This window comes from Tachysurus fulvidraco, chromosome 5 (assembly GCF_022655615.1).
Source record: "Tachysurus fulvidraco isolate hzauxx_2018 chromosome 5, HZAU_PFXX_2.0, whole genome shotgun sequence".
In the NCBI taxonomy this organism is placed as follows: Eukaryota; Metazoa; Chordata; class Actinopteri; order Siluriformes; family Bagridae; genus Tachysurus; species Tachysurus fulvidraco.
In genome coordinates this window covers 15,525,994-15,552,745 of record NC_062522.1, presented here as the reverse complement: position 1 = coordinate 15,552,745, position 26,752 = coordinate 15,525,994, and the positions used below count along the sequence as shown (strand labels likewise).

Here is a 26,752-nt window from a genome sequence, read left to right as displayed (position 1 = left end):
GAACCCAGCTGATGTATCCTGATCCTATGCTTAAGTTTATACCCTGAATATTTTCACTTCTCAAAAACAGATTTTGCACAGGATTGCTCATTGGATCAGTGCTCAGTAAATAATCTCACATGGATACTGTACACATCTCAGACTGTACCTTCTCAGACTTAAGAACTTCTTCTGTAATCATAAAGACTGTCCTCCGCTCATCCCAGAAAGATGAGGTTGCTCAGAACCAAATATATTTTAAAACCTTACTGAAAAATTATACAAATTATGTAAGTTTGATTAGGCAAAAAATCCAGGTTTGGGCGAGTTTAACAGTTAAACTCAACCATTTTAATGTAAGCCATCTTAAAGGGATGACAGTTTTGATTGTATTCGTGTGTGCATGCAAAAAAATCAGTGCACATATGTGTGTGTGTGTGTGTGTGGGGGGGTGTGTGTGTGTGTGTGTGTGTGTGTGTGTGTGTGTGTGTGTGTGTGTGTGTGTGTTCACTGCACGCACACGTGTGGGTCTGGCCATGTATTTTTTTTTTTTAATATTTGTTGTTTTTTATGATGTACTGTAGTAGTGTAATATATAAAACCCTCCCCCCTTTACCCAGGGAGCCTTGCAAGGCCTGGTTTTCACCACATCAGGATACACAGTTGTTTGCTGAATTCCGGTATGAAACGGAGCGCTGGTGCACCGCAATGTGTGTGTTATAGACACACATCCCTCTCCACAATGAGGGACAGGTGCCCCAACGGACACTAACACACACACACACACAGACACACTCAAGGACACACACACACACACACACACACACACACACACACACACACACACACACACACACACACACACACACACACACACACACACACACACACACACACACACACACACACACACACACACACACACACACACACACACTCACACAGACTCAGCATGGCGGTGTCATTAGTATTAAAGGCAGAGTATTTATGTATTACTATTTGTTTATTAATAATGAATGCTAATGCTACACTTAAACCCATACCTAACCTTAACCTCAGTATACAACAGGAAACCTTGTGGTTCTTTTAGATTTTTAAAATGAAACATGGGGTTTGTAAAAACAAACAAACAAACAAACAAACAAACAAACAAACAAAGAAGACAAACAGACAGACAGACAAAACATTTTTTCTAGTCATAACCAGACAATATTTCCAAAACTTCTGATATTACTATCTTTGTGGGGACAATACGAAGCTATTAAAACCTAAAAATTATGTTCACATACACACACAGACACACACACAAGACAACACATGACAACAATGATAACACACTTTAAGTGGACTTTTCACTATTTTGCACTGTTTGCTGATGCCTTAGGCATACACTTGTTCAAGTCTAAATAATCAGGCTTCTAGACAGTTACATACATATGAACACTTTTGCCTCAATTTATAATGTTGTGCAAAATACTGATTCACACACAAACACACAAGCCTGGCGCTTTTGTGATATGACGAATGGAGTAGGGTGGGGATCTAATGGCAGAAATATTTGAAAATGAAATCATATAATTGAGCTGGACCTGAATCAGAGGCCCCTCTGTTGTTATTTCTAATCCAAAACTGCCATCTTCTGGCCAAGATGAGACAAGGAGTTCTTTGAAACCATATTCAACCCTCCATCATATTTCAGATAGTCACTCTGAAAAGGCACTGACTTAAAACAATTGTATGACTACTAAGTTAGTGCCAACTTTAATATTATGCATGTAAAATATATCTGATTTAAATATGACCTTATGACCTAATGTGTCTTTATGTGTGTCATTTTATAGTATGTCTTATGTGCTTTGTGTGTGCTAGCTTCAAGGGGATGTGCTGGGTAACTGTCGCCCGCTCAGGGTTTCCGGACTGGGTGCCTGCAGACTGCCGGTTTCCCTCCACCTCTCCTTCTATCTCTCACTCCATCACTCCTTCTATCTCTCTATCACACCAGCCAGGCACCAGGCACCCAGCCAGGATACTGTGGTGACAGAAGAGCACGCTTCCACTCTCAATGCACAGCTATACAGTAAAGAGGACAGAGGACTGATGACCTTTTTGTTGTCAGTCCTGTTTGTACAATTACACAGGACAAAAGCTCATAAGATTGACAAGAACAATGAACTCAGTGTGCACACACAGTTTTTGTAACCAACACATCTGTAGGTGTGAATTTCAGTGTATTTTCCTGTGCTCTGACATTGGAAAAACACACTGACTTAAACCCCAATGCTTTTTTTTTATTTATACAGACCCTTTCCACACAATAGGCCCTGGTATTAGTTTATAAATATTCTATTTGGGGCTAAATTAATCTGGCCTGTAGAGTAAACAAAAGTTCAGTTATAAAATACATGGTTCATATCACAGTTACTTTGGGTTGTGAGATAAAATGACCTATTAACTATTAACTATTACAGCATCAAATATATTAATTTTGCATATCGATTTATGTCATATTTTCAACAATGTTGTGTTCATCTGTTTATACATAATATGTAGCTTGTTTAAAATACTACAAAAATATCATCCTTTCAGAAACCCCTGCCCTTACACCATATGCTGTCATAAAATGAATGGTAGATCTCACCATAATCCATAGCAATGAAGGACACAAAACAGCAAACATTCAGTACAATTGTAGATATAATTGTTGGCTAAATAAACACTGCTTCCTGAGAGCCACAGCTACAGAAACAAATGAGAAAATAATGAGAGAAATCGTTGAAAGAAATGAGCGCAATAAATGCAGTTGTTTTTTAACTTGTAGGGAAGCAAAAGCAAAATAATGCCAATAATTGATTATACTGTATATTGAAGTAATGTGATTTTATAAAAGGTTTTTGAAATCAGTTTTGTTGTGTTATGAGTGAAAAACATTGGATAGATCTACAACTTGTATGATTGAGGTTTTCTAGATGCTTTTCAATGCTAGTAGACTGTAATCATGCATGTCCTCCAGATTTTTTTATATGAGTATCTTCTGGAGTAATGATAGGATGTGTAATAAAGTGATGGCTCCATGAGCTAGTGATCCAAAAGTTCAATTGCTGGATAGTGTTCTCTCACATCATAAGTCACACAGGATAACAGTATTCCTTAAACAAATGTGGACAGATGACATGACAGCTATATAACAAAACAAAAATTCTTATGGTTTACACAACCCTTTGATAATCAAACTGGTTTTAGTAACTACTGTATAATACAGTCAAAAGCCATAGAAATAGATCATGGTGAAGAAAGCATTTTACTCTTCCATGATGACCATAAAAAGTGGACCCCCCCTCCTCCCCCGTTTGTGGGAGTTTTGTTACTGTCACTGTCACCCTTAGCCCAATTATTAGTTATAAGTTTACAACTACCTTTATTTCGCCATGTTCCCGAATGAAGCTGAGAGGCCCTTGATGGAAAACAAACAAACAAATAAATAAATTTGCTAGATTGTAGACAGCCAACTTTTGAACACAAGCTCTCTAAGATATTATATCGATACAAATTTCCTACTAAAAAGACACCTACCTGAAAGTTGCACGCTTGCTCGGAATGTTGCTTCAGTCATTTTATGACATGACCAAAAAAAACCTTTCATCAAAATTTCATCCGGCATCTCATCCTTTTTTGCTGATTTTGTGAACATTAAAAATAGTCTGTGACATCATATCTATGGTAAACCTTCACAGCCACAAAAATATGAACAAGTTCATTGTTTCATTTTCACATATATTTGATATCCTCTGCTAGACAGAACTGGATTTCATTTCATAGCTTCAATAAAACATCCCTAACTCTTTGAAATGAAGTGTGTGCCCGTCTGCATACCTGTGCATGTGTGTGTTTTGTGTAATGTGTGTCCATGTGTATGTTAGTAAGTGTTTGTGAAATATCATATCTGGTTGGTAGTCAGCAGATCAGAGACATTTTGTATTAATAGAAGCCCTTAGCTTGTTGAATAGACTCACATCTCATTGTGAATACAGCTAAAATGGGTGCACGGTACAGATACACTTCTTTCTCTCTCTTTCTCTCTGTCACACACATAACCATATATACATACAATCTTATTCAAATATTTTACATATAATATATATTTACTTTAATATTTAAACTAGATAATCATTTAGGTCTAAATTTATGTCACTTTGGTTATGAGCTCATCGCAAAGCTATGGTTTTATCTGGACACTGTTACCGACAAACATGCTTTTCCACAGTTTACTATCACCCATTCCTTCAAAGGGAAAATAAATAGTTATGGCAGGCCTTCAGTCAGTGTTACAATACATCAGCTATACTGAAGGACTACCTGCATAGTTCTGGCATGGCAGCCAGTCAGATGAACACAGATCAGAGGCATGATGACAGAAATTATTTGGTTTTAAAGGCATGATTTTTGTCAGATTTCTTCACCTGGTATCTGAATGTTGTCTGATCGAGTGCGTGTTTGATTTTTATTTACATTTATTTATTTGGTATTTGCATTTATCTAGCTCAAAGTCATAATCATTAAATTCCACTGCTCAATAGTATTATACACTGTAACTTACAACACTGTTAGACACGACTGAGAGTTGGAGGTTGGGTGATTAAGATTAAGAACAGATGTTCACCTGCTCATTTATACAAATATCAGACAATTATTTGCCATCAGCACATTAACTTAATTGCTGGGTAATAAACTTCTGTTAATGATAATATTAACTTCTCTCAGCCAAGAATATGAATCTTATAGGTTATAGTAGACACAGGCTAACTGAAACAACTGAGTTAAAATTCAGTGAGTCTGTGCCTACTGTAGTGAGTCTGTGCCTACTGCCTACCTGTTATTGGCTGACAGAAGTGGAGTACGATGTGATCTTCGGCGTTTGTAGCCCATTTGCAGCTAGGCTCAATGTGATCTGCACTCTGAGTTGTGTTAAATCTTAATTACTATAGACTCAAGCTTAAACCAGTCTTTCAAGGTGTTTGTCACTGAATGTTTGATTCTATTTTTTGCACCATTTTGTATAAGATAAAAGTATAAACACAGAGATCACACTTTTTCTTTATTTTAGTTTTTGATGTGAACATTAATTGAAGCTCTTTGTCTGTATCTTGTCATGATTTTATGCATATACGTGCTTGTGTACAAGTGGTATATATATATATATATATATATATATATATATATATATATATATATATATATATATATATATATATATATATATATATATATATATATATATATATATATATATATATGGGAGGGGTTTTATAGGGAATTGAATAGAATAGAATGTTCATTCTCTTTTCCATGAAACAAACTTTTTTGTTTGATACAGTATCTGTGACTTATCCAAACACCAAAGGGTATAAATATGAGCAAGAGACGCAAAAGATAATAAAAAAGTACTTTAAAAGGTACTTTCCAAAAGTTTATTTTCACAAAGATTAAAAGCGTTTATTGTCACATACACAGTAAGGAAACAAGTTTCCCAGTACAATGAAATTCTTCCTTTGCTGTCCACAGTGAATGCCCGACAAGTACAAAAAAAAAAGAAACTATGTAAAAAAGTACAATTAATGTATGTATTAAGTGTACATATGAAAATGTATTTTCATACATTTGGCTATAAAAATGTCTTGCCATTTATATTCAGTGATTTTTAGCAGAATTTACCTTATGGTAGATGTTTCAAAACTCAAAATTTCAAGCAAGAAGTCACTTCCTTCCTTCAGTGTTCTTCAAAACCACATCTCCAAAACACACATGTGCTAATTAGGCTATCTTGCAAAATTACCAAGTACAATAACATACAGGCAAATATAAAGTCTCCTTGACCTGATTGTTTGAATGATGGGTAACCACATCCATTTTCTTCTCCCATTTACAGACACTGGGATGTCTTAGAGACCTGAAGGGTAGATTATGAGGATAAATTAGCTAAATATTACACAAGTATACTAACTTGAAATGATACCATGCACTATAGTTTTTGTGTAGTATAAAACCCTAAAGTAGCATTGCATAATTTGCGTATGTTCTCTGAGCATGAAAAGAAGATGCTTATTTTAGGGCTGTCTGGGTCGTGTTTTCATCTCCACACTTTTAAATGAGTATCTCTGCCCAGTTCGCGAGTCAGTGAGAATGTACCAGGTGCCCCAGTAGATGCCATCTGTGATGCCAGAGTAGCGGCCGTGGTAGTAACGTCCATTTAAATTGGCAGCCAAACAGGAATCAAACCACCAGCCTGAACCATAGTACTGAGCACAGTTACCAGCTGCATAGCGATCATGATCATGATCATATGTGCTGAAAGCTCTGCCATCATGGTTGTAATGCTTACTATAGCTGAGAGCGTTACCAGCATCACCTTGGTAGCTTTGTGCAGTCAAACGAAACCTGATAGATAAAAATAAAAAGAGCAGGAAAAGTGAGATATTATGAATGGTTACACAAACTTAATTTCTAAGTGTGTTAATTCCAAGTCTGTTCCTTAGTGTTCTGAATCCATTAACAAATGTTAATAAGTGTGTTTGTTGTTGATCATAATTGATTATATAAAGTAAATTCAAAACTACAACCACTACACTAAAATTAGACAAACTACAAGACAATCAAATGTTAAAGATTTTTTTCATAGACAAATTTCGCTGTTGTTCTTGTATAGTGTGTACACTACTGAGGTGCCTCACTGCCTGTTTCCACCCGCTGTACGTGTGTTTATGTGTATGAGAAATTCTGCACCTTTGGTTCTCTCCTGCCACTTTAAAGTTGTTGTAGATGGCATGTCTGGACTGTTGATGCCAGTCTTGGAGAGTGATGCGGAGTGTGTGTTGACCATTGGAGGTAAGAGCATGTAGAACTCTGTTCCCTAACCAGTGCTCCTTTTGCGGAGAACCAAAGCCTTCCCGATACTCCTGCCAGGTCCGGTTAAAGTCCACTTGCCCATCAAATCGACGCTGAAACACAGTCCATCCACCTCCTGCAGACTCCATATCACACACAGCCTGAAATGAAGGAAAAGACTACTACATTTACTAATAAGTGTGTGTGTATATATATATATATATATATATATATATATATATATATATATATATATATATATATATATATATATATATATATATATATATATAATGCATGCAGCTGTGTATTGATGTGAAAGCACCTCCAGTGCTGGCTTTTGAGGGTCAGGCTGGATGGTGTAAATTCCATTCTCTTTAATTCCAAACTTAAAGATCTCATAGCAATCCTGTGGATAAAATCCTGTGGAGGGAGATACTACAAGACACAGACCAGCATAAAACACACTTTAAATACAATAATAGTTCATTTAATATTAAATGTGTATGTACCTGTTAAAGCACTTGGTGTTGGTAGTGGGCCAAACTGTGTGATGCTCTTCATCAACAGCAGCAAATCTTTTTCTCCATTTTTCACCACTGCTGCACTCTCTGATAGACACATGGACAGACATGCTGGTCTATGACTATTTGATTTACAGCCCACTCTATTTAAGAGGTTGCAACAAGGTTATATAAAGATTGCTTAAAGGTTGCTTACTGGTTAAATAGAGGTTGTTTAAGTGTTAGTCCTTGCAGAAGACTCACATTCCTAAGAGTATCAGTCTTTGTTTACTGTGTTTGTGTTAGTGGGGGAGACTGGAATAATTGACAGTACTGAGAGAAAAGCATTCAAGTCAGAGGCTCAGATTTAACATATCGCAGCAGGGTTTATGAGAATATTAGCCACAGACCTAGCCTGCCAGCCATGTCTCTAAGTCTCTGACTGTGGCAGTGCAGGTCACACTCGGTAAGCACGGCTGTCATTAAAGCCAAAATAGATGCTAGGGAATCAGATCCATCTCTTCGATGTCCTGAGGCTGGTTCATGTTGACTCATACACCGCTGTAGCAGCTTCAAACGTTCTGAGATGGAAGATGACTAAACATACAATGAAAACATACACACAGGCAAAATATATTATATATTTTTATTTTGTTTGTCAGATTCCTCAAAACTTTTATTAATATGTATACATCCACTCCAAGGGGAATTGACTATACTAGGTTGTCTATAGTGTGTAGTGTGTGTGTGTGTGTGTGTGTGTGTGTGTGTGTGTGTGTGTGTGTGTGTGTGTGTGTGTGTGTGTGTGTGTGTGTGCATGGTGCCCTGTGATGGACTGTCTCTGGACTGAGTTCTGTGTTGTCCCTGACCAGGATAAAGAGATTATTGAATAAACTAATTAATAATACATATATGGCTAGATGAAACAAAAAATAAATAATAACACAGTTGGCAGCAAGTTGGCAGTCACAGTCTAACATAATTGACATATGGAAAACCCTAAACCACAGAGAGAAAAGGCAGGAATTGATCCCACAAGCCCAAAGGTGTAAGGCAAATATGCTAACCACTAAGCCGCCTTACTATAACAACAAAGAAAAACACAAAAAAACTTTTCATATATAAATAGAATTAAATTGCTGCTCTTTGCTATTTCCTTGATTTCCGTGATAAGACACAGTTAGAATAATTAACACACAACCATAAACTGGTTTACTCTATGCATAAAGTGCAGAAGCATAGAGCACCTTCACACATAAAAATACTCAACTAAACTCACCTGTGTTTTTCTGAGCAGTGTGTCCTTCCTCTGTGTGTGGTGTGTTTTTGGGGGAGATGCTGTTGCAATGCAACCCCCCTCACACCTTCTGTTAGGTGGTCCAGCCACCAAACTGTCTCTCTGGCACAGTACACACAGACACATCACACACAGCAAAAGCCAGCGCAGAACCCACACACACATGCACACACTGCTAAGGACACTCATGGGAAAGCGTAAGGTGTACCAATAAGTACATGCACTCAACTGTCCGATGATTCCTGTTGTCTCCTTTATTTCTCCACCTAGGACTCCAGTGCTTCAAAAAAAAACAAAGTGGTGCATTTTCCTCTTTAAATCTGTGGCAATTAGGTCTTCATCAGATAATGTTGTCTTCTCTATGCCTTTTTATGTTTGTAAGTCTTTACAATGCCAACACACTCCCTTCTACTCTCTCATCTTTCTGAAACTTCAGCCGCCTCTCTCTTCTTATTTGATCTCCTTTTCCAACCCTCTATCCCTCCCTCTGTCTCTCTCCTTCCCTTCTCTGTCCCTCTGTTTGTAGGGTTCTTGCTTAGATTCCTAGATAATGCAGTTTCTTTGCTCTCAGACACGCACTGATGCTCCCTACCCCCCAACACACACATGTGCGCACACACGCACACACACATACACTGCCTGACTGATCACACAAATTAATTTCTAGCCTTTTTCCTAGGTTTCATATTCTGTGTTCTACAAAACGTGAATACCCCACATACTTCCAAATGAATATATCAGTACTTCTCTATTAGGCTCTATTTGTCCTTTTTGTGAATTTTTCACTGCTTGTTGAACTTGTTAAAGGCCATAAAAGCTGAAAGACTCATGGAATTCCTCTTGCTGCTCTTTTATGCTTGTATATAGCAAACCCAAACATGCACACCTATTCAACGGTGTGACCTCCATTACACTCTGATCTCTGACCTTTTTGTCTAGAAGAGAAAGGTGTCCTTGAATGTTTTAGAGAGTTGCATTTACTCTGGGATATGTGGATATGTGTCTAGGTGGACTGAGTTCCTGGATTAATGGGCAGATTGACAAGAAGGAATGACAACATGTAAGTGTATTGATCAAAGAAATTACCACATGTTGCCTACTTGTATACTCCAGAATATTACATTGGAAGTCTCTACAAACACTACATCATAAAACATAAGAAATACAAATCAAACATTGATGTTCATTGATATTCTGTATCATGCTCACGTACAATCTGTTGCACCTTAGCATATTTATATACGTATATATGTCTACATAATGTAGGAATGTAACTGTATGTAGGTACATATTGCATATAATGTGTAGTGCTAACTGTATGTGCAAGTATGTCTAATAGTACACTGTGTGTACTGACTATACGTATGAGCGTATTGCACATTTTCACCTGTTAATTTAACCTGTATGTTAACTGTTTCTGCAATTTCTGGAGTAAGCTCCCAAGAATTTCATTCATCAAGGCACATGGGTTGTGGTGATGTGACAATAAAAGTGACTTGACTTGACTTGATCCTGTATGAAGTAGGACACTATAGGCCAGGGGCGTTGCTACAGTAGGCATAAATTTCCATTTTGCACAGGCTGCACATCGCTTAAAATTTTTATGAATGAATAATGTATGTACTCTGCATTCCACAAATATAACAAACAACAATGTAAGGGTAAACTAAAGAACATTTATTTAATATAACCATATCCAATTAAGTATAGGCCTATATGTAGTACAACAGTAAAAAAAAAAGTATTCTTCTGTAGGCTGAGTGACTACAATGTAAACATGACTGTCAGAATTACACTGTACAATGTTTCATTCTGAAAAAACAATCCATTACTTTAATGTGACTCAATTTACAAAGTTCCTCCATGCCAGCTGATAAGACAGCATAACAGTGAAACCTGTGTGGCTCTATTGTGATATTCAACTCCTCGTTCCCTGTACCAACATCGGAAACAGCTAAATCTGTGCACCTACACACTCATCCTATTAACACTAGTAACAAACACCATCATTCATGAAATGGTTTTGCCCGACTCTGATCATGTCACACTAGACTGCCTGAGTCTTTAGACAGTTTAATCAACAATTGAATATTTTGCTTTCATTTATTAAGACAAGCCTTGTTTACAGCTGACTCTTCGTGTATACATATTGCACAGTGCAAGTGTATAACATGCTAATCGTTTCTTTGATTAGCTTTAATTATCAGTGAAAATAAATTGGAGTAAGGGGATTATTTGCTTAACTCCCATATATGTTTCCTTTAAAAAATATATATATCCTAGAGGTGTCCTAGAAATTAAAGGGAAAACTTTGCATATTTGCAACCAGCCACAGACCTGCAAAAGAGTGAACAAACTTTTGTCGGTTTGATATTTTGTTTTATTACTAGTTACCTGACATCTTACCTCTCACACTTTCATCTTGGCTCCCTGTTTTTCTACCATTGCTTGGTAAAAAAAAAAAAAAAAGAAGAAGAATTTTTCTATATCAATCTACAGGACTCAGTAATAAAATATTAGTCAAATAAGTTAGACTTAATATTTTAAAACTTTCTTAATTTTCAGGCCTGTTACCAAACCTCTACTTTCCTATAATATTTCTATACACTGACTGGTGCTCAGTGCGTTTAGACTGCTCCGGTTTGAACACACAGTTTTCAAGAGGTACTGTAGGTGAAGGTAGTGTTGCTGTGCATTAAGGGACGGGTAAAAAAAGGCAAAATGATCACACTCACATGACTGTAACAAAAAAAGAGAGATTATTTCAAGAGCGAATAAAATAAATCCATGGACGACCCTTGCTATGCTAAAGGCGCTGATTCCGAGTTTCTCAGCTCAGTAACTGGCGCCATCTTGTGTTAAATGTCAATAAGCATAATTGTTATGTTCAATTTGGTTTCTTATTTTTCAGTCATCTTTTTCCTCTATGTAACTAAAAGTGTTTGTTAACAACAGTTCTCTTAGTTTCAGTAACACTGCGATTTTTTTTTATTGATGATAAACTTGAAAGAATGGTTTGTATTTCTGAAACTACAAGCTTTCATAGTGCAAATTGCATAGCAATTGTGCAAATAGACAAGATAAATATGTAGAATATTTACAGCATGTAATATATACAGGTATATTACATGATGCAAATACGTAAACATGTCTCTATCTGTTGGAGATGTCACTCTTGGCTGTCTTCAAAACTTGAGAGCCCTGTAACATGTTCAGGCGGCACACAGGAAATGGGATACTTGGATAAAGAATATTCAAAAATGGAAAGTGAGATGAAGACAACATTTGAGGGGCTAGACTACCTCGCGACCACTGCAGACATTTGGTCTGTCCACAACAAAAAATATTATTCAGCTTGTTTTGTTATTTATTTATTTTTGTTATTTTGTTTGTTTATTTTGTTATTCGTTTTGTTATTTATTATTTACTATATTTCAAAAATCCTTGTGATATATTCAGTTTGTGCTGGTCTGACTTGTGTTTGTATAGAGTACTGTAAACCTTAACGCATAAAAGGGCATTAATGGGAACATTAAAGAACGTTCTTTAACCCTCCTATTTTCCTCCTAGGCAAATTAAGAGCGCCGAGTCAACTTGACGTTGTCTGTTTCGACTGCTTATAAAAAATGAACTATATATGATAGCCAACTTGTTTCCAACATATTAACATATATTGTTTCCATAACATATATTGATAACTTGTTTCCAACATATTAACATATATTTTGCAAAAAAAATAAATAATTATTATAAATAAGAGAAGAAATAAGAGATTATTATTATAAATAAGAGAAAGAACAAATATGGTTTGCAAAACACATGTATTTTATTTTTGAACGTCTTTATAGAAATATGAACGTGTGTGTGTGTGTGTGTGTGTGTGTGTGTGTGTGTGTGTGTGTGTGTGTGTGTGTGCGTGCGTGCGTAGATCATATTTTGCCCTCTGCTAGGCAAAGGCATCTAAAAATTGTGAAATATTTACAAATGTTTGGCTTTTTTTTCTTCTGGAGGCCTAATAAAATGCAATGCCCAATTTGTGTGTGTTTGTGTGTGTGTGTGTGTGTGTGTGTGTGTTTTGGGTGCATGTGTTAGTGGATATTATATGTGTGCATTTTTGTGTCTGTATGTATGTTCATTGTGCTGAAAAGGACAAAAGAGTAACCTATTGCCCCACTAAATGTGGCCGAGTCAAAATGACCTGATGGATCCAAAACACATAGTATCTACTGGTCTGAACACATAGTTACATGAAAATACACAAAATTAATTTTACTACAGAGGGTAGTCCGGACTGCTGAGCGAATCATTGGCACAACACTTCCCACTCTACAAGATCTGTACTTCTCCAGAGTGAGCAAAAGGGCAAAGACAATCACTCTGGACCCCTCACATCCAGCACATTCACTTTTTAAACTGTTGACATCTGGTCGACGCTACAGAGCCCTGAGCACCAGAACGACCAGACACAGGAACAGTTTCTTCAATCAGGCAATCCATCTGATGAGCACTTGACATACATGGAACACACAACACTATTCTTACATTATTTACTTAAAACAAATACTTACTTATTTATATTTCAATTGCACATTTTCCACTGTACATACAAACTGTCTATATTATATATGTGTTCGTGTCTTGTCAATGTCATTCTATTACACTGTGGAACTTCTGTCACTAAAACGAATTCCTCGTATGTGAAAACATACCTGGGCTGAAAATAAAGCTCTTTCTGATTCTGATTCTGATATGCATGCGCGTACATGGCAACAGTGTTGTCAAGGGAAATCAGTGAGGAACAGGAAGTGAGAGACGGGAGTTAAGTTACAAATACAATAGTTGGCAGAGCCTGTGAAAGTAAGCTGCTCTTGAAGTGGAGAGAAGACCAGACGTAACAGGTTTGACACAGCAGATACTTCTGGCAGTTAAACTGTGTGTGTGGGTTTAATAATGTACTCCAGTGTGTGTATTGGTTGTTACTGAGAGTTATAGTTCATACAGTAGATCATGATGTGGTTTGTGTGTGTGTGTGTGAGTGTGTGTGTGAGTGATTGAAGAGGATATCACTGTATTTATTATCAAACATAAGCTTTGCTTTCTCTGAAATACGGTTTAATCTCTAAGGTCCTCTGAAAAGAGTGATTTTGTAGTATTATTAAATCAGACTTGTCCTTGATCTGTCCTCTAGGCAGAATGGCATCAAGGAAGAAAGTTCTTCTAAAAGTCATTATTCTTGGGGATTCAGGGTAAGTGTGTGAGAGAGAGACATACAGAGAGATCATTTATTAACAAATATTTTCCTGATTTTTGACAAAATAACATAAAATTAATTTCTTAAAATTGTTCTTAAATTTGGTTTTGTTGCAAGACTCACATATTACAGTGAAAATGTTGGAAATACCAGGTTCCTCTTTCAGTTCTCTTTCTCTCTGCAGAGTTGGAAAGACGTCTTTAATGAACCAGTATGTTAACAAGAAATTCAGTAATCAGTACAAAGCTACAATAGGAGCTGACTTCCTTACAAAGGAGGTGATGGTTGAGGACAGACTTGTTACTTTGCAGGTATTTTGTTGGAAATACTCATCATTTAAATAACAAAATTTATAACTAAAACATTTCCATGACAGAATATTGTTGCAGAAGACATTACATTACACATATGGCATATTCTCAGATTGCTTCAGTCTCATGATGATCATATGAGCTGCTTGTTTGTGAAATATTTTAGATATTCATAACCAGTTTCAGGTTGTGGTAGTATAAGTGATAGATGATGGGCATGTGACTAGTATAATTTTGATTATAATCTTAGATAAGTGGCAAAAGCAATTTTATGATTGTAAAATAATTATGTGCTACTTACCTGAATACTAGACGTGATGTTGTAAGAAATCAGAAACTTTGAAATGGCTACTTTAAAAGAAATAAGCCATTTGACTGCAACTGCAATGCATAAACTACTGACTCCGAACTGATTCAAACATAACCCTTAAAACCCTTTAATTCCAATATATATTTTGCTATCAAAATTTGTTGCAATAAATAGAATGCAATATTCCTGTACATGTACACTGTATGGCCAAATGTATGTGAACACCTGACCATCACACCCATATGTGAGCCTTCTCCAATATGCTGCCACAATGTTGGAAGCACACAATTGTATTAAATGTCTTAGTGTGTTGTTCACATTTACCTTCTCTAGAACTAAGATGCTGAGTCCAACTCTTTTCCATGATGACAACACCCCGTGCACAAAGCGGTGTCCATAAACACATGGTCTGACATGATTGGTGTTTTAGAACTTAGGTGACCTGCACAGAGCCCTGAATGGGTAAATCCCCCAAAGCCATGCTCCAAAATTAAGTGTGAAGTCTTTTTTCAGATGAGTGAAGGTTGTTATAACAGAAAGCAGGATTAAATCTGGAATGAGTTCTTATCTTTGGCCTTATCTCCTCTGGAATGAGGAGTTCTTATCTTTTGAAACAAAAATGTGAACTTGTTTGTATTTTTTTTCTTCTTCAGATAAACTGTAATTTACATTCTAGTTATGTATTAGAAATTCTGCTAGGACCAATACAGTTTTTGTTTCTGTCAGATTTGGGACACAGCTGGACAGGAAAGGTTTCAGTCTCTTGGGGTCGCGTTTTATCGAGGTGCTGACTGCTGTGTGCTGGTATTCGATGTTACTGCTCATGGCACATTTAAGACACTGGATTCCTGGAGAGATGAGTTTTTGATTCAGGCTGGTCCTCGTGACCCAGACAACTTCCCTTTCCTGGTCCTAGGCAACAAGATTGACCTGGAAAACAGGCAGGCAAGTAACACATAGGCCCTATGGAAGGTAATATCACATCGGCTCCCTTGTCTAAACAGGGACCAAAGACCAAGGTTTTTTTTAAAAAAATAATTCACTCTACCTCAGCTTAATTTTCTCTAACATTTATGTTTTAAGTAAAAAAGAAAAATATGAACGTCTTCTATACCAAACAGCATTCAAAATTGTATAATACCATGTCATGTTGAAAGAATTGTTTTAAATAAAAAGATTATAAAACTTGGAAGAGAATGTTGCTCTGCCTGACTGCAATAATATTGCTATTAAGAGTACATATTGTTGGTTGATTGTGTCAAATTATTTTTCTAATATTCCTGTTTTATGCATGTCTTTCAGGTGACAACAAAGCGGGCACAGGCATGGTGTCAGAGTAAAAACAATATTCCATACTTTGAAACCAGCGCAAAGGAGGCCATCAATGTTGAACAGGCATTTCAAACCATTGCACGTAATGCTTTAAAACAGGTTAGCAGGGTGCCATTTTATTATATTCCACCGACCTGTTTGTCCATGTACATTTACCGGTGTATATCATTATCTCTCTCCTCCCTCTAGGAAACAGACCTTGATACAGGTATTGAAATTCCAGATCAGATTAAGTTGGACAGAAATGACATCTCCAGCTCATCTGAACAAAGCTGTAGCTGCTAACGCTTGTGTATATTGACACTAACAGATTTGCACAATCTACCTTTTCTCTTTTAAAAATTTATTTTTACTTCAATAAACACACACACACACACACAATATGTATGTACAGTATAAAATGTGCCAAAATGATTGATTTTTTAAAAATTTACAAAATATTTTAAATAAATGCAAACAAATAATCATTCTCAAGAAACATTTCATTTGTTCTCAGTCCCCAGAAACATTAACATTAACTTAAATCATGTACTGTCTGCCTTGGAACATAGAGATATGGTTGAACACATAAAATTCTTTGTCATCTATTATCAAGGGAAAAAACAATTAACATTTAAAATAAGAGACAGATGGTAGGTGACAAAATATTTCTGCCTCACAGCTCCATGGTCCCAAGTTCAATACTAAGATCGGCTTACTTTCTGTGTGCAGTTTTGCATGTTCTACATTTAAGAGTCAGAGCTTTACTTTTCCATTTGTAGATTTTAAAAAAGGTACAGTGAAACAAGAAGTGACAAATCAAAATACTATGCATAACAAATTGATTAAACTAGATTTGTAAAGTTTGTCGTGACAAACTTTGATGTTGGCTTTGACGATGCAAGTACTCGCAAAGGTGGGTGCTTTTTGGAGGCGAGTGGACATAAGGGTCAGTGTTACTTTTGGAAGCAAGTAGACAGAAAGCTAGGGTGCCAAAACATTTGGAGGTAAGTGGAGACGAGCATGTGACGTCATATGAATACTCTTGAGGAAGTTCCCACATTGGGCTGAGTGTCTTGATATGTCACATGTCCATGTTCTAATTTTTTTTTTATGTGACATCACGTGACATGACCAGAATACACGTGAGGCAGTTCTCATTGTGCTGAGTGTTTTGATATGTTACAAGTCCATGTTGTGCTAGTTTTTAATTTTCAGGTGACGTCACATGATGTCATCAGAATACCCGTGTGGAAGTTCCACTCATTGTTCTGAGTGTTTTGATTTGTCACATATCCATGTTGTAAAAAGTTTTTTGATTTTGCATATTTTGCAGAGGCTGTGGGACAACCGAAATGCCAGTCAGTGCACCAATTTTAAACTTTGTTCAGAGTATCACCCTAAAGGAGCTGGCCGAGTTTGGTGTAAATAGTTTGAAAGCTTGCCGAGTTTTAAACCTCCAATGTTTATAATAGGAGTCTATGGGAAAAAAGGCCACTTTGTGACCCAGTACCGGAAGTACCGGTACTCGGATCGCTTAGAAAAGTAATAGCAACAAACAGACCAGGTTCTACAACATATCCGAATTTATATATTTTTTATCCTGTTCAGTTGTTGTCCTCATTTTCCTCACCCCCACCAACGCTAAACTGCCCCGTAGTTATGTTGGCTTGTAAAAGCCAACATTTTGTTTTGCTTATTATTCTTAGACAAAAAATATCAAGAGTAACTCCTCCTAGGGCTTTCGAGACAAATGCACCAAAATCGGATGTCTTAGAACCTGATCTAAAGTTTGTTGCTATTACTTTTCTAAACGATCCGAGTACCAGTACCAGGTCTCAAATTGGCCTTTTTGCCATAGGCACCCATTATAAATATTAGATGTTTATAACATCTCAAGCTTTCAAGCTACACCAAATTCGGCCACCTTCTTTAGGGTGATACTCTGGACAAAGGTTTAAATTGGTGCACTGACTTTCCACAACATTGACATGTCACATATCAAAACACTCAGAACAACGAGGGGAACTTCCTCACGGGTATTCGGATGACGTCACATGCAGTCTGCCTCCAAAAGTATTAGCACCCCAGCATACCAGCCTTTGGGAATACTTGCTCCGACAAGCCAACATTGTCACGACGAACTTTACAAATGTAGTTAATTTGTTCATTTTAACTTCTTTTACCTTTTTTCCTACTGTGGGAGGTGAACGTGCTCATAAATGTGTAACAGGCAATATACCAGACATGTCACACTTTGTTTTGGACCTAACTGTAATAAACGGTATTTTTCAGTGTTTATATATTTTTATTCTTATTCACTTGTGCGCTGTGTCTTCGTAGCATCTTTATTCTAGTTATAATGGCGGTTGTATTCAGAGCCTTTCTCTGGAATATTCAGTCATGGAGCAACCTGTCACTCGAAACTAACTTGCAACTTCAAATAATTAATGTGAAAAAATATATATATATATTTGCAAACATGTCTAGGTAAATGGAGGCAAGTACAGCACACCCCAATAAGCATTATGTAGAACCGCCCATTCTTTTCAAACACTACAGGAAGCTAAGCACGACCACGTGATGGCGTGTTATGTGCTTGTTTAGGGAAATTAAACCACATATATTATGGACATCGTTGGTGACCCAGTTCGAACTAACCACTTTTCCAGTAATTTGCACATTTAACCTTTGTCGTATGTCCCCAACATTGTGCGTCTGTGTACAGTTTCCTAATAATTCGTGCTCTAATTCGCCTCCCCTACTTGCTATTGCATACTATGCGCAGGCTGAGATCTTCTGTTTATCCGCATTTTTCCGTGTGTCGTCGCCCATCTGTCTTTACCGCACAGTGCTGAACACGGCCTTGGTCGCACTTTCAAACCAGAACGATTAGGATGCGAATCTCACGAGAATTTAAGAGATAACAGATTTCAAACTAACAGCAAAAAACACAACTCTAGGCATGCGCCTGATGTCAGTGTTATTGTTCTCAATCACGTCCGCGCGTGGTTTATAAACAGCGATCACTCCTGGAACGGACAAACTCTAGCATCTCAATACGCTTCAGATCTAAAAGTGTAACCATGTCTACTCAGGCTGAGGAAACTGCACCAGAAGCAGCACCAGAAGCACCAGCGAAACGCGTGGCCAAAAAGAAACCCACGAGAAAAGCAAAGCCTGCAACCGCAGAGAAAACTAAGACAAATAAGCGGAAGGCTAAAGGGCCTGGAAAGTACAGCCAGCTGGTGATCGATGCCATCAAAACCTTGGGAGAGAGAAACGGTTCGTCTCTTTTTAAAATATATAATGAGGCGAAAAAAGCGAGCTGGTTTGACCAGCAGCACGGACGCGTGTATTTGCGCTACTCCATACGCGCGCTGCTGCGCAACGACACGCTGGTGCAGGTGAAGGGTCTGGGCGCCAATGGCTCCTTCAAGCTCAACAAGAAGAAATTCACCTCCGACACCAAGGAGAGCTCTGTGAAGCAGAGAAAGACCGCGAAACCGGTGAAGAAAACAGCCAAAAATGCAGAGAATAAGAAGAAAGGCGTCCGCGGCGTGAAGAAGGCGACTCCAGTCACAAAGAAAAGCTCCAAGCCCAAGAAAGCGGATAAAAGCGCAGCGGTAGCAACCAAGAAGGCGAACAAACCCAAGAAAGCCAAGCAGACAAAAAAGACAGTTAAGAAGGCTTGAAAAGTTTGCATGCTTTAAGCGCTGTTAAACGCACTTCACATATTATAATCTTTATGCTGTATGTAAATAACCTTATGATGACAGTGATGACTAAAACATAGCAAGTCCTTTTGGTGATACTGATGGTTTCACTGATACATAACCACGTGTAAATAATTGCACAAAAAAGGAAACAAATTAGCACTTTTTGAACATCTGTTTTTTTTGTTTTTTTTTAAATAACTATTTTATTTTTCTTTCTTTTTCTATGTTTTTCTTTCTTTGTTTTTTTCTGTTGGTTAAGATCAATCAGGTTTCTTTTAAAATAAAATGCTAAAAGAAAACAAAATGCAAGGTTGTGTTTCAATTTATTTCTTTTTATTCTAGTTATTAAAGGCTCATTTTGTGCATAAACATAATATAACATTATATAACTTTTACATCAGAAATGTTTTTATTCTAATAGCCCTATTTACACATACACAAGTAAATATCAGGTAAGGGGTTTTTAAAAAAAAAGCTATTACTTGGAAGTACAATAATAATAATAATAATAATAATAATAATAATAATAATAATAATAAGCTGTATGGAGGAACATATTTGTATTTATGATGCATATGATCAGTTTTGGGCAGAAAGGTACTGGGCTGCGCGGAGAGATGAAGTTCTGTGCAAATAAAACGGAAAAAGAAACAAAAAAAATTACAATACGAACTTGAACATACAGATAGACTGAAAAAATAAATGCACAAAATAACACATTTACATATTTTGTTTGTAAGCATACACTGTCATTCATTTTTGTATTAAAAATAAGTATGGTAATAAGTAGTGTTGCTTGACTTATTTATTTATTTATTTGATTATTTATTTATTTGTTTTTGTTCATTTGTTTATTTATATTACTGCTGTTGTATTCCTGTACACCCCCATGTTAAACATTGTTAGTGGTATCGCCCAAAGTATGACAAGGAACACGGAAGTGGCTCGGTGTTTGTAGCATTTCCGCTTTCAGAGAAGAGCCGGATATAAAGAAATGGTAAGAAAATCCCATTGAAACAAATTATTTACATATAGATAAAAACGTAACTGAGTAAAAACATTTAGATTTCTTGCTTCCGTCAATGTGCACATTATTTTTATATTGGAAGAGCTGTTAGCCGTTAGCTGTTAGCCGTTAGCCGTCTAGCTAAATCATCCCCACCCAAGTCAGCTCTTTAATGGAGAAAACTAGAGCAGGAACACACAGGAGATGACCAGCAGATGTGTAGGATTTTCTGTGTACATCCTGCATCACAAACCATCATAAGTAACTTTCATATTTCATATCAGCTGAGGCATGAAGATGAGAAACATTTACAAAAGCAAACATTATTACAGTTATTAATTCACTGCATTGTGAGTTGCAATAAAAGAACTGACATTGTTATATCTGGGACTCTAGGATAGACTTCTTTAATGTTACCCTCGAGTGTTGCTCTAGACTTCACAGTGTGGACTCATATGAGGGCCAAATTTGGTCATACACATATACACATATAGTTTCCTGACCGATGGTCTGGACTTCCTCCTTCTTGTGGAATTTGAATGTAATTGACAGTGATTTGTCAGGTGCCTACATTTACAGTTGTTCAATTTTTACTCATCTATTCGTCAGTGTTGCAGTGAAGCTGGTGACTATCCCTGGAACACAGGGTGTGAGGAAGAAATACCCTGTGATGTGATACTGTCTCTACACACACGTTTACATTTGCAGCATTTAGCAGACGTCCTTATCCAGAGCGGCTTACATTTTATCTTATTTTTTTATACAACTGAGCAATTGAGGGTTAAGGGCCTTGCTCAGGGGCCCAACAGTGGCAGCTTGGTGGACATAGGAATCGAACTCACAACCTTCTGATTGGTAGTCTGACACACACACATATATTTACATACTCGGTCACTGATTTGAACAATTAGCATAGCCAGTCCTCTTGCTGGCATGTTTTTAGGAGCTGGAAGCCTAAAGAAATCCCAGGCAGACATGTGGAGAACATGTCGAACTCCACATGATTAGTAAGGCAAGCTCAGGATTAAACCTGGTACTCAGAACCAGTGGGGTGACACCGTTACGCACCACATTACAGCACCACTACTTTAATGGCCCTCATTTGGTACACACTTTTAGTAAATCTGACACCTGTTTATAAAGATGGATGTTCTCCACAAGGTGGTGCCATTTGTACATGTATCAGTGATCAGTGATGAGTAAATGCTATTGATTACAATGGCACCGTTCTTTGAATTCTAATATCCAGTAGCACTTTAAATACATTACTTTATTTTATACAGTTTAGTCAAAACCTTAATTTTGGGTTTGGCTTTAGTGTTTCAGATGTAAGTTTTGTTACTGTTCTCATGTGCATGACTGAATCATTTTTTTGTGGGTTTCATTGTTCACTGCAGACAGCGACTTTGCGTCCATACCTGAATGCAGTACGAGCAACACTGCAGGCAGCTCTCTGCCTGGAAAACTTCTCCTCACAGGTGGTTGAGCGCCACAACAAACCTGAGGTTGAAGTACGGTAAGTATGATTTTAACCCAGAGCTTTGTGAAAGTGTAGTTAAGCACTTCAATGCTTTTTGATATATGATGTACATTAATAACTTTGTTTAAAACACATCTGTATTTTCTATCTCATATATAATCTTATAAAAAGTATCACAATGCTCATTTCCTGGATATTTTTTCCCCATAATTTTACATAATTTATAGTGCAGTCTCTGCCCAGTGTCTAGTGGTAGTATTTTGCTGACCCCCCACTAACTGTCTGTGTGTAACAGGAGCAGTAAGGAATTGTTGCTGCAGCCAGTTGTGATTAGCAGAAATGATAAAGAGAAGGTTCTTATAGAAGGTTCAATCAACTCTGTTCGTGTCAGCATTGCAGTAAAGCAGGTATTGACCTATAATTCATCAGTTTTACATTCCCAGAGACATGCATTTGCAGTTGGTTTTGCAGCAGAATCATTAATCTGTAGACAGGATCTGTGATATTATGGCAGACACTATTGTAGTTTTTTTTTTTTAAACAATCACCACTTCAAGCACTTAATGATCTGAATCTTAGTCAAACATTTTGTCAAATATTATATGTGGCCAAAAACCACCTAATTTTCCTGGCAGACAGGTTTGCCTTATTTACTCCCCAGTATCTGTTTTGAACAAAACCCTTTAATCACTTTGCATGTTTTAAAAAATAATTCAGTGAGTATATGTATATCTCGGTCCATAAGCTCATTGTGACGGTATTTAAAGTTTATTTTCCTGCTCAAGAATAGTGCCTGCAAGTGTATATACATGGAAGTAAGAAGACTGCCTCCTTTTTTATGTTTGTGCCCAGAATAGTGTAAAAAAAAATTTCATTTTCATGTCCTATGGTAAGTGTTTGGGGCTAAAACATTGTGAATGTTGACTGTGGTCTGATTGGTCTTTTCTAGGCTGATGAGATTGAAAAGATTCTGTGCCACAAGTTCATGCGCTTTATGATGATGAGAGCTGAGAACTTTTTCATTCTGAGGAGAAAACCAGTGGAGGTGAGGGATGTGTAAAGCAAAATATGTATAGGAGAAGAAAAAAAGCTTACTTGTTGGAAGTTATCTCAGGCCCTATGTCTGAAATGATCCATTTTAACTCTTTTTGGATACAGTGATTTGTTTATGTTAAGTTTCTCCAGTTCATCAAACATGTAGGTTCACCTAATAAACTGTCATCTCAGTTTATAAAACAGAAGACCAGTTTTTGGGTCTGTTCAGTAATCATGGGTTATGGCTGTTAGGTCATACAAAAATTATATTATATGCTTAAATGTATAATGTAGGTTTTGCTTAATATATAGGAGACATTTTATTTTTTCAAAGATGGAGAATTGATAAAGTAACATTACATGCACTATATCTTCTTCTCTTTTTTCTTGCTCTAGGGCTATGATATTAGTTTCCTCATCACTAACTTTCACACAGAGCAGATGTATAAGCACAAGCTGGTGGATTTTGTCATCCATTTCATGGAGGAAATTGATAAGGAAATCAGCGAGATGAAGCTCTCAGTCAATGCAAGGGCACGAATAGTTGCTGAAGAATTTCTCAAGAATGTGAGTGTGTTGTTTGGTTCCCTTATATATAATATATGTGTGTGGTTATGTGTATATTTATTATAGACCCCTAATCACACCATTTGTCATAATTAGTTGTCGGGCTTGTGTGCAACTTTTTATTTATTTTTATTCATTTCTATTTAGTAGTTGTAAAATATAACTACAGAAGCTATTGTAGAGATAAATCTCCACTCATAGATCAATTAGGAGCACACGTACGCCTTCATTTTCATGCCTTTATCTAATTAGCCATTCATGTGGCAGCAGTGTAATGCATATAATCATGTGGCCACTTTGGCAATGTTCACACCAACCATCAGAATTGGTAAAAAATTTAATTTTAGTGATATCGATTGTGGCATGATTGTTAGTTCCAGCCAGGCAAGTTTTTCTACATAGTATGGGAATTTCACACACAGCAGCTCTGCATACTCTGTATAATTGTGGTGAACAGAAAAGCATCTCGTAATGAACAACACATGAAACGTTGAGATTAAGTAGCTACAACAGACCACACTGGGTTCCACTTCTGTCAACCAAAAACAGAAAGCTGGGACTGCAGTACATATAGTAACCAATACTGGGCAGATGAAGACTGGAAAAATGTAGCCTGTTCTGATGAATATTTTCTGAGGAACAAAGATGACAGGCTCAATGACAGCACTTACTTTTTCACGATAAGAAGCATTGATGCCGTTTTAAGAGCAAAGGGGGGCCAGTTTATCAGTCTATACTAATAATCATCCCATTATTAGTATAGTGTTCCTAATAAAGTGCTCACAAAGTGTATTTTTGTTAGCAGTGGAGTTTGATTTCTAGATTTGAGTAAGTGATACTGTCTGTGTTGTTTGTTTAAAGCTTCAATTTAATACAAAGCCAAAATCCAGCCATTCTTTAAGAAGGAAGACATCTGGAGTGTTTTCAGTTCCTTACATACGTAATTTAATAAGCATCATTTTCACACATTGCATGCTGTGTAAGGCTTTACTCTGTATGGTTGGTTCACTTGCAGCTGAATTTTCTAAGATTAATGCTTGACATAACCCTCCTCCCCCCATAATTTTTTCCCCCCAGTTTTAAGAATGTACCTGCTCAACCTCGGCGCACTGCAACACTTCACCATGGTCAGCATATGTGGGGTGGAGGTTTGGGACCTTGAAACTCAAGCAAGCAACAGGGAGTAAAAGAGAAAACACAACGTGTATAACAACATAAAGCAATAAGGACCAAGTGGATTCCGGGTGTGTCCGAATTCAGAGTATTGCAGTGATCTCAACCAAAAGCACTCATGGAATTCAAAGACTCTCTGTACTGTCCGGTAGCTATTAAAATTGCATTATTAATCCTGTTGTGCCAACTTCATTTGCTTGTTCATTAACTTGCTCCACAACCTTTTAATACTACTTCATGATCTTTTTTTGATAGTAATTTCCACTTATATCTTCCCTCTGCAGTTTAACCTCATCATTATTCTATATAGTTAAATGCTCACAATGCTGCAGTATGCCTACACCTTATCTTCCTCCATGCTCATGATTCAACTTCTGCATATATGCTGGACAAACCTTCAATATCAGGGTGGACATTCTTTAAAATGTCTTTCAATATTCTTGAGCATAAAAAAAAACGAGCCAATGTTCCAATAATGTAAACTGTGTTAATGCTCTTGAATTATTTGTAAAATATATGTATATTGTGTGCATAGTGACATTTTCATGTCTGATTTTGATATATTGACCTTCACGCTATTGCACATGGATTACAGACCTTATTAGTTGTAGAGAGATGATGATGAAACAATTATGATGATAATAAACATCCCTTTATTGCTTGTAGCTGTTTTGGAATTTTGTGTTTCTAAATTTATTTTTTGTTATTTTTTAATTCAGCCTTACAGAAGAAAATTATATACTGTATCTTTCTGAAAGACTTACAGATGTCTAAGATTTATAGATGTACCCTTTAAAAATAATCAAATCCCCTGCAGAGCTGATGTGTTGAAAACAAGACTTTATCTGAATCTGAAAAAAGGTAATATGTATGGTTTGAAAAAGAAAAAAGGGAGAAATATTCTTGTTCTCTCTCTCTTTCACTTTCTCTCTCTCTTTATTTCTCTCTCTCTCTCTCTCTCTCTCTCTCTCTCTCTCTCTCTCTCTCTCTCTCTTAAATCATAAGTGGGACATAGCTAGCAACAGCTACTTAAAGTATAATCTGAAAAAGAGGATTTACAGCTAAATGCCTATTTCCACAGACTCATGTATGCCTCACTAATACCTATCAACCCTCAATATCATCTAGTGAATACTAACAAGATTGAATATTCTAATGAGTTGATCTATACATATCCTACTAATTGAATACACCTGTTAGGAAAACCTTCAAAAACGTTTTGGTGTCCTCAGTGTGATCTGAGGAGAAGAATGGTCGTTTCATACCATCTGTCTTTAACACATCTTAATAGTCAGGCCAGGCCAAGTGTCAAAAGATATAAGCAAGTTGTTTGAAAGAATGCACTTCCCCTAAGGACATTAACTAATCTAATTTCTTTTAATTATATATAACTGCTTCATCCTGGTCAAGGTTGCAGTGGTCCAGCATGTGTGCACACATACATTTGTTCGCACAGTCATTCACACCTAGGGCAATTTAGTGCCTAATGCAACTACTGACATGTTTGGGTGGTGTGAGGGAATGAGAGAAACAGATTAAACCCTTGAGGATGTTGAGAGAACATGTGAAACTCTACACATGTCAAAATGGGGACTCTGGATCTATCAGCTACATTCACCTCTTGCTTGTGGAAGTTGAGTACTAATTAATAGGTCTTTATATAATTTAAGGCAAAAGTCCATCTCTGCATATAAACATTTGAGGCAATTCAGTGTTACATACAAAGCACCCAAAAGATCAACAATAAAAATATGTTTGCTGTCAGATTCAGTTAGAATGATTTCTCTAAAGTCAAATGCTAAATGTAATCTAATGTATTTATTTGTGGTGCCTTCATTTGAGGTGCACAAAATTATCAGTGCACATAAAAATATTATAGAAAGATTTTAACGACGAATTCTATGTAATGAGCTATGTACTGGCACCCCATC

The 26,752-nt window shown here is 36.8% G+C and overlaps 4 protein-coding genes across 5 annotated transcripts; 3 read left to right on the top strand and 1 right to left on the bottom strand.

The window, feature by feature from the left end:
• Positions 1-5,452: 5,452 nt before the first annotated feature.
• On the bottom strand, positions 5,453-9,055 carry si:ch211-157b11.8 (fibroleukin). Its single transcript, XM_047813464.1, has 6 exons — positions 8,641-9,055; positions 7,772-7,958; positions 7,371-7,469; positions 7,184-7,296; positions 6,757-7,019; positions 5,453-6,411 (listed from the first exon to the last, which is right to left on the bottom strand). The coding sequence occupies exons 1-6, from the start codon at positions 8,845-8,847 to the stop codon at positions 6,081-6,083; spliced, it is 1,200 nt and encodes a 399-aa protein (XP_047669420.1). The 5' UTR covers positions 8,848-9,055; the 3' UTR covers positions 5,453-6,080.
• A 4,359-nt stretch (positions 9,056-13,414) lies between these two features.
• On the top strand, positions 13,415-18,142 carry LOC113642822 (ras-related protein rab7). Of its 2 annotated transcripts, none has more exons than XM_027146508.2 (6): positions 13,415-13,556; positions 13,847-13,904; positions 14,094-14,220; positions 15,257-15,475; positions 15,833-15,961; positions 16,052-18,142. In XM_027146508.2, the coding sequence occupies exons 2-6, from the start codon at positions 13,852-13,854 to the stop codon at positions 16,145-16,147; spliced, it is 624 nt and encodes a 207-aa protein (XP_027002309.1). In that variant the 5' UTR covers positions 13,415-13,556; positions 13,847-13,851; the 3' UTR covers positions 16,148-18,142. The 2 variants fall into 2 exon arrangements, with proteins under 2 accessions (XP_027002309.1, XP_047669430.1); XM_047813474.1 differs by lacking the exon at positions 13,415-13,556 and adding an exon at positions 13,572-13,590.
• Positions 18,143-18,695: 553 nt separating this feature from the next.
• Positions 18,696-19,748, top strand: LOC113642823 (histone H1.10). Its single transcript, XM_027146511.2, has one exon. The coding sequence runs from the start codon at positions 18,928-18,930 to the stop codon at positions 19,534-19,536; it is 609 nt and encodes a 202-aa protein (XP_027002312.1). The 5' UTR covers positions 18,696-18,927; the 3' UTR covers positions 19,537-19,748.
• A 654-nt stretch (positions 19,749-20,402) lies between these two features.
• arpc4 (actin related protein 2/3 complex, subunit 4) lies at positions 20,403-25,486 on the top strand. The gene is made up of 6 exons (XM_027146514.2): positions 20,403-20,557; positions 21,964-22,082; positions 22,342-22,453; positions 22,996-23,091; positions 23,478-23,648; positions 24,726-25,486. Exons 1-6 carry the CDS (start codon positions 20,555-20,557, stop codon positions 24,729-24,731), a joined length of 507 nt encoding a protein of 168 aa, XP_027002315.1. The 5' UTR covers positions 20,403-20,554; the 3' UTR covers positions 24,732-25,486.
• The last annotated feature ends 1,266 nt before the right edge of the window (positions 25,487-26,752 follow it).

Bases quoted from the DNA above. Each gene is read 5' to 3' on its own strand.
- si:ch211-157b11.8 (XM_047813464.1), bottom strand. From the start codon at position 8,847: ATGAGTGTCCTTAGCAGTGTGTGCATGTGTGTGTGGGTTCTGCGCTGG. The intron at 7,959-8,640 runs GTGAGTTTAGTT...TTGTATGTTTAG, and splicing joins CACTGCTCAGAAAAACACAG to TCATCTTCCATCTCAGAACG. The intron at 6,412-6,756 runs GTGCAGAATTTC...TTTATCTATCAG, and splicing joins GTGGCAGGAGAGAACCAAAG to GTTTCGTTTGACTGCACAAA.
- LOC113642822 (XM_027146508.2), top strand. From the start codon at position 13,852: ATGGCATCAAGGAAGAAAGTTCTTCTAAAAGTCATTATTCTTGGGGAT. The intron at 14,221-15,256 runs GTATTTTGTTGG...TGTTTCTGTCAG, and splicing joins ACAGACTTGTTACTTTGCAG to ATTTGGGACACAGCTGGACA. The intron at 15,962-16,051 runs GTTAGCAGGGTG...TCCTCCCTCTAG, and splicing joins CACGTAATGCTTTAAAACAG to GAAACAGACCTTGATACAGG.
- LOC113642823 (XM_027146511.2), top strand. From the start codon at position 18,928: ATGTCTACTCAGGCTGAGGAAACTGCACCAGAAGCAGCACCAGAAGCA.
- arpc4 (XM_027146514.2), top strand. The intron at 22,083-22,341 runs GTAAGTATGATT...TGTGTGTAACAG, and splicing joins AAACCTGAGGTTGAAGTACG to GAGCAGTAAGGAATTGTTGC. The intron at 22,454-22,995 runs GTATTGACCTAT...GGTCTTTTCTAG, and splicing joins TCAGCATTGCAGTAAAGCAG to GCTGATGAGATTGAAAAGAT.